Source organism: Varroa destructor, unplaced genomic scaffold, assembly GCF_002443255.2.
Source record: "Varroa destructor unplaced genomic scaffold, Vdes_3.0 BEIS01000001.1, whole genome shotgun sequence".
Classification (NCBI taxonomy): domain Eukaryota; kingdom Metazoa; phylum Arthropoda; class Arachnida; order Mesostigmata; family Varroidae; genus Varroa; species Varroa destructor.
In genome coordinates, this window is record NW_019211454.1 from 17694459 (window position 1) to 17702310 (window position 7852).

A 7852-nucleotide genomic window follows, 5' to 3' on the forward strand; every position below is an offset into this window, starting at 1 on the left:
ATGTTTAGATATTCAGGACAACACGTTTACACGAATCTGTAATTCAGAAAACCTGTGTATTGAAAAATACCTAAAATATAGATTTTTTTAAATAACAGCACAGTGCTAATCCTGTCGCTACTGAACCGCTGTGAAACGGGACATCCAGGTCAGTTGTCATCCTCAGTCTGATTCTGACCTGGTGACCGGATTAGAACCCATGAGTAAAACAACCCCGTACGTCGGAGTCATTTACACGTCTCCTATTAAAGCCTTTTATTCATACCCTATGTGGACATCACCTTGTTTGAATGTATGTCGGTCTGTTCGTAATTGTTTATATATTTATGCGACACAAGGTGCAATATATTAGCTTAGCCCGATAGGAAATGCTTGTAAGTAACCAATGTCCAAGTCTAAAAACTTTACATGTTTATGCACACGTTTTGAATTCAGAATTTCTGCTGCAGTAGATATCCAATTGACCGGATTCAGCAAAATGACGCAATCCAAAATAGTGTTAAATTAATAGAAACTCACCGTCGTTACCACCGATCTCCTGCTCAATATATTCGAGTTGTAAAATAAGATGACAGAAATCATGTATGAAGCTGATCCGAATAGCAACAAATTCGTGGAATAAAGACAAACGGCAGGCTTAATAAGAAAAAATCTTAATGCAACAGCCTCAACTATAACCGCGTAGAATTGCGGATTACATATCGAAGCAATAATCCAAAATCTACTGAATCCAAATAGTCATCATTAAACATTTTACTGCGAAGCAGGGAGCAACAAAAATCTTCATTTCGTTTTGAATTATAATTTGCAGAATTAAAATTGACATGGAAATCGTACCATATCCAGTTCCGTTCAGGTCAAAATTGAACTACATTATATGGTCATACGCACCAGATATCTAATACATGGTCGTAGATAACAAAAAGGGTAAGAAAACATTTTTTATAACTTCAGATTATTTCATCATATATATTTGTAATATTGCGCTGAAAAAGCGCCAATTTTCTCTGTACTGTATTCATTACACAGTGTTGAATTCATTCATTCAGTTCATTACACGATTCCTTGCCTACGTAAAGCCATCACCTTTTACTACTATTAGAGACAACCGGTCGCGATTAACAAGGCCAAGATTCATTTGTTTAATTACGCACTTCTTGCACTTAATGCCAATGGGCTTTATGAGTTAGCCGTATGCACTTGAAATGCATTCGACCTCGTTCACTCTTGCATTCACTCGCCGTTTCATGCTTCAATAGGGTAGCTGAGTAGCTAGTCCTTTTTTATTGCCGTGTGCTTTCAACACTCATACGGGTCAGATATCGCTACTGAGCTGGATTTATAGTAGAATTACATTTGCGTTTCCTTTTCTATGTTATTGTGAACGTATAGTATCGTTCAATATATCATTTCGGCGAAAAGTTCTATCCCTTTTTAATTTTAGCAGATAACTGCTACGGGGATTCATAGAACACTTTCGATTCCTGATAAGGGGAACATCCGTATCATCCGCACAGGTTCACGTGTATTGGGTGCGCCCGTATGATATGAAAGCAAAAGCCGTGACGAATTTTCGATGAAAGATTCTAAACGTTTTCCTTTTCTTGCATAGATCTATTTTACGCGCGAAGCAGATACAGTCCAGGAACTTGTAGCGCTCTCTGTCAAATACACTAGAGCCTGGCAGAGATATACACTTAACAAAAAGGGTAGCTTTTACATCACTTCATGGGCGCCAAAAAGGCATTCAAATAAGGTAGTATTTTTTTTTTTTTATAAACGAGCATGTTATACTGCACAAGTTAAAATTAAATGAGTACGGTAGTGCTCTTGGCATCAGCGCAATAGTTTGGACAATAGCTTAGCTTCTTATTATAAAAATGCCAAAGTCTATAAAATTTATCCGCGCGAGGCAACAAAACATCCTTTTAAATAAAGGCGTATATTATGACTGAACTGAATATCTTAGCAGAGCGTATGCAAAGAAAATATCGTTCGACACTCCGTAGTCGTCTAGCCAGTGAATGAAAGGTCAGATATGGCGATTCTGAGGCTCAAAAATAACGAGATTTCCTCAATCTAAGGGACTAGTGACAGCACCGACGCATTGAAAAAACGATTTGTCACAATGCGGTTCGCCGATAATGTGAGGTAATAAATACTAAGTCGCTCACACAGGCTGACATTTAGATTTCGCATTTCACAATCGCTAGATGATACACAAATAGGCGAACGTTTATTCCAAGTGGACTCACAAGTTCGACATTGAAATACAAGTGGTTTTCTTAACAAAGAACGACTCTTTCGCTACAATTGCTCCAAGTACCCGTGTCACCTTGCATAATACTGTGTGCGGTTCACTAATAGGCCCCCACCGAGCTTTGAATTAGCTACGCATATCTCTATTTTTTAATTATTTTTTTTAATCTTTATTTACGATCATGAGGTTAAGGGACATTTGTTGGTATACATCTAAAAGTAGCATACAAACAGCTAGTCCAGAGGTCCCTAAATCCGTAGGTTCATCCCTTCACTCACTGCAACTACTGCTATTTCCTCCCACTTCCAGCGGCTATTACAATATTTGCCATAGTTGTTTACTAAATGTTTAGCCCTGCAATTTTTTTTAAGTACAGCGAAAATAAAACTTAATACTATTGAGATCTGTGTTGGTTTGAAGTGGAGCATGAGAGATATATATGACAATTCGTCATGGCAGTCTTCGCGACAGAACGACGTGCAATGGGCTGAATCTCATACTCGACAAACATGGAATATGTTTTGCCCTGGTGGAGTCTTCATGCAAAAGTATTACTCAAACTTCCATAAAAAAAAAGGTACGGTGAGATAAGAACCACCAAAAAGGAAACGGAGAAAAAAATCGCCCTGACAGGTAAAAACGTTGCGGAATATGCAAATAGCGGCACCACTGTTGTTCTTTCACTTCAGAACGTTTCTCAGACTCATCGCAACGGTCGTCAATGTTCAACTTAACTAAAAACATACTTCATTTTAACTAGCAGAATCTGTAAAGTTCGCAAGACTCTCCATACATCAAAGGACGAGGGTCCATCTATCTCCATGTGCCACTCATCCTTCTGTTTGATTGGAGCGATCGTAGAAACTGCAGCCGCCGTGGCATATTTGTTAGCGACAGCAGCAATTTTCTTAGCGGCAGCTAGAACACAACGCTTACCTTAACAGGCGGCTGGTGCTATCTTCGATGTCCATATTGCTATTGCTGCTCCTGTTACTGCTAGTCGCCCCGTTTCCCGCTATCGACGAAGCGCGCAACGACGGAACCACGATTGTGGCCTCCACTGTTATCGATGTCCGATCTACGCTATCATCATCGACTTCTGTGGCCTCCGTTCCTACTAGAAACTGGGAGTATCTAGCGGCATCCGCTTCCGTCTGCGACAGTGGCGCAGGTAGGGGTTGTGGCGGTGGTTCCGGAGCAAGCTCCGACCTATTCATCGTTCTGCGACACGCGAACAAGCAGAAGAACAAAAAGAAATAAAGCCACAGAGCACTTCTTCATTAGAAACCATCATGAGACGACTAGGTATTCCGTGGTTCATACTAAACCTAGATCTCCATATCTTTCTCTCACCATATATATATATATATGCCTAATTTTTTTTCCTGTTCCTTAGTATCTTATAGAACAGAGTCTGAACGAGAGAAATGAGTGGGACAAAACAGCAGTTCAAGATGGCGGTCACCCCCAAGTGATATAGAATATTATCGCTCTTAGTTGTATTATTTAGATTGTGCCTATCGTTATTATTAATACATTATGAATGCACCGTTACCATGAATTGTGGGCCTATTAATGACTTTGTTGTTACATCGTATGTATTGGCTTTGGCAGCGTGGCTGCCGTCTTATCTGCAATCCTTATTCACTTATCTGGAATACGTTAATCTGCTAAGTTTCAACATTATCCGTCCTAACCGCATCAGAACAACGATGATTAGCATTGCAATACAAAATATTTGTAACTGTTGTTCAACCAGAGGTTTAGCCCGCGCAATATGAACGCGACGAATGGATACGATGAACTACGCAAGAACTTCGTGCTTCAAACCACGAGGTAATGATGAAGTACAGCCCATTACAGGATCATACAAAAGGGTTTCAACCTTTTTCGATAGATGGGTGTTTTCACACTCCTTGGTTTGAAAGGAAATGTTTGTAAAATATATGACATTATTATTAAAAAAAGTCTTATTAGATTTTTTTGTTGAAGGACCTCGTGTTTTCCTTATAGGCAATCTTACTGTCACCTGAATTGTTTATGAGTTTTACAGGCCAACACACCCATCCCATCGTATTTGCTAATGAACAATAGTGACGAAAAGTAAAACACGTAAAGTATATAGAGGCTCCCGCGTACGTGTACCTAGTCTTATCGAAATTTATGTATATGAAGAAAATCAACCATAAGCTTCAGAACATCTTTCCGTATACAACAAAGTGGTCATATAGAAAAAGTAAAAAAAACAAGGCTATACGTGACGAATTAGTTTGTAGCCCCTAAAGAGTGCTGACTGTCCCTCCACCGTAAGCACATGGACAAGCATTCTCGCTGTTGATTGGAATGCATGACGTTATTGTCAGTATCGATTATATACAGTGTTACACTATTCCGTAACGGCTAACGGTAAGTTTTGTTCGGTGCTTACGGCTGAAAAACCTATTTTGACGTTAACGACGTCTCAGTTGTATCTGCTCAAACCAGTCACGAAAATCTGTGAAAAAAAAAAAGCAAATATGAGCTGCGCGATGGCATACCCCCGTCGTAAGTACTACACGCACCATTAACAATATGTGCACAGAAAAACGATGAAATGCCTAGGGAACACACGTATTGTAGAAGTAACCTCATTAAAACGCTGGGTAAATTCCTGCACAACAACTCTGTATGAGGCATCAATAAATATCAGTAGCAAAACAACGCGACAGTACTTGCTAAGCTCATACCATAATTCGCACTAGTAAGTGCGTCGTTTCAGCTGAATAAAGCTTAAACGAGTTTTTATGCTGGATCTAAGCTTCTGTACCGTTCTATAAAGTTATGACAAATAAAGCCGTCAACAGAGATGGGTTGGTAAAAACTGATAACCGGTAAATTTAATAATAATAACACATGAGTATTTCAAATTTCCCAGCATTCACCTTCCGGTTTTTATAAGGACACCACCATATTCGAGTTACATTTTTCGGCGCCTGTACCTGTTATTCGTCACGTTGGTACTACCGCTATCACAGTGTTAGTTTTGTGATAGCACTATTTATGTTATCGTATATGTTATTAGCGACTTTACGCGCACACAGCCGCCGCGAGGAGTAACTCAACAGCGCGCCAGTTTTCAGTCGCTGAGTGAACGAGCGCTCGTCAACGAACGGTATGAACACGCCAAGCTAGTTACGCGGTTAGTAGCTCTGTTTAGCGTTCCACAGCTCATTCGGCATCCCAGCGTATCGCCTCACCGCCACCGTCGTTGAGCTATTGTGTGCCCTCCCCCCGCCGTAAAGCGTAGCGGAAACAAATAGCAAGCAGTTACTAGCGTAACAGTTATGACGCCAGCTACCGCTGATGTTGTTAATGCGTTAGCAACGGAGCTCTTCCCGTACGTGTGCATAACGATGGCCGGTGAACGATGAGTCTGCTACTGCTATGAGAGATAGAGCGAAGTGCGCAGAAGCTACGCATCTGACATCAAATACAACATTCAGCAATAGCTAACTACAGCCGCAATAAGGTCAAGCGAATTTTGTGTGTGCACAAACACAGCAAAAACACTCTCAATCATTGAGATCATTAGTCAGAAATGCCTTAAGCAAGCAGTAGGTAAATAGTAGTATAAGCCTATCTAACATACAGGAACAACTTTATTACTACTACTACTACTATATATATATATATATATATATATATATATTAGTAGTAATATACATATATATATATAGTATTGGTTGCAATACTATATATATATATGTATGATATACATGTATATATATCATATCAATTGTTCCGAATACAGTGGACGGCCAGAAGTTGTAGAGAGAACATGTAATTTTCTCTTTCATTCTGTCCCTCGTGAACTCAACCGCCGATAAATGTCGCCCTTCGCTGCTGATTCTACTGGGTAGAAACGCTGGAGAACGGAAGGGGAAGGGGATCACCCTTGAAACATCGGTTAGCGTCAACCATGTCACAAGTGTCTGTCCGTTTGCGTCTGTTTGTGACCTATCTCGCCGGCGTTGGATGTCTCTCGAGAATCTCAGCTCAATGGGCAGTTAATGGGAGAGTTTAAGGCACATCCCTAATGAGGAGTCAATCTACACAACTACGATGAGGACGGCGATCTAACACTTGAACTAACACTATACAGATTGAACACACACTATGTGAAACGCAGTGTGTACGTAGACGGCAGCGCAGGCAACTTTCCGTAACTCGCAATTCACTTTCAGTGACGACAATCGTTTGTGACTCAAGCACTATCCGGCTGACTGGCTAAATCAGCGCATCTTCTATTTGTGTATTGCAAAATAAGTTGACGATACGAACAAAAGCTGACATGGCAGTGATGGACACTTGCGGGTGGATGGACTGACGAATGCGGACAAAGTCACGCAAAGAGCAACGCATAAATGAATGGTTGCCAAAACTACGCCGTGTGACCAATAATAGGCTGACCAATGGAAGAAGCGTTGGCAGCACGGCCTAGTAGCGTTTTTACACCAGCAGCTCTAGTACAGACAACATCGCGATGGTAACCTGTATGATCTCACATTTGCTGTGGGGTTTGGCTATCTTCCATTAGTCAGCGTTTACTGGTCTCGAGTTCGTAACTCGATGGCATTATTTTACTTCTTTGATCTCAGGATGTCTGCTTATAAGAAAAACGATCTTGGTTTACGTTTATCTGATGTATACACACACACATATCGGATAGAACCGCCACACGGGACCAGCAATAGTATCACGCAGCGTTAAAAACCATCAACGCAAATTAACGGAATGGCACTAACTCACTTCATCGAAAGACGTCAGGAAGAGAGACGCTCCTTTCTAGGCGACTTTGATCACAACGGCGATAACTGAACTTGCCGTTGATCGGGTTAGCTTTAGCACAAATCAACTCTGTATCGAATGGTGATATCATCTATGGAGACGACAATCGCATGGGCCCGTACTCGATACCCACACTGACTTAGTCACAGTCGTAGTAAAACTAGCACATTATGGCCCAGGCCAAACCGGGTCACACGTCGCCTACCTAGGAACCCATATTGTTGTCACTGTTTTACAGACTAGGCTGACTCAACAAATACGGCCCTAGCGATAACGATAAAATTATCGCTAATTTACCCTATCTTGATACCACCTTTCGTGTCGAGTAACCACTCAGTATTGCGCTTCTTGGCTAGCTGTCGCCATGTTGACACTGTTCGGATAGAGTGGTGATGTGGTTGATGATCTCTGTGTGCCAGTAGTCGAATAGCTCGCGAACTAGCAAGATGAAACGGGCGGTCCATGGACGCTGACAGAGTCGCTAATATACATTAGATATAGCAGTGCGCTTAGAATAAATGCGAATCGTAACTTTATTGTGTTGCTACGGCTCGTATTGCAGCAAAAGCACTACTAGGCATTCGGCATAGTTAATGCCATTTTTAGATCATTTGAGTAGGTATACAACCGAGGATATCTCGTTGTGGGGTGGCGAATTTTCAGTTCATCCCAGCTCGTGCTTAATTAAATATTGGCTAAGTCGAAAAAGCACTGACGGTTTTTCTAGCTAGATAGCTTTTAATTTACATATCTCAGGTGATACGA

At 41.0% G+C, this 7852-nt stretch overlaps 1 protein-coding gene across 6 annotated transcripts in view; it reads right to left on the bottom strand.

Moving 5' to 3' along the window:
- LOC111243380 (uncharacterized) overlaps positions 1–7538 on the bottom strand; it is a 52577-nt gene extending 45039 nt beyond the window's left edge. The window contains exons 1-2 of one of the 6 annotated variants that reach the window (XM_086976925.1): positions 7049–7538; positions 3197–3481 (exon numbers count right to left, since the gene is read on the bottom strand). In XM_086976925.1, the coding sequence (XP_086833051.1) occupies positions 3197–3481; positions 7049–7053 (290 nt within the window). In that variant the 5' untranslated portion in view covers positions 7054–7538. Of the gene's footprint in view, positions 1–3196; positions 3482–3815; positions 4669–5238; positions 5876–6414; positions 7029–7048 lie in introns of those variants that run through there. The other 5 variants (XM_086976926.1, XM_086976928.1, XM_086976929.1 and 2 more) reach the window with 5 other exon arrangements.
- Between the last annotated feature and the right edge of the window lie 314 nt (positions 7539–7852).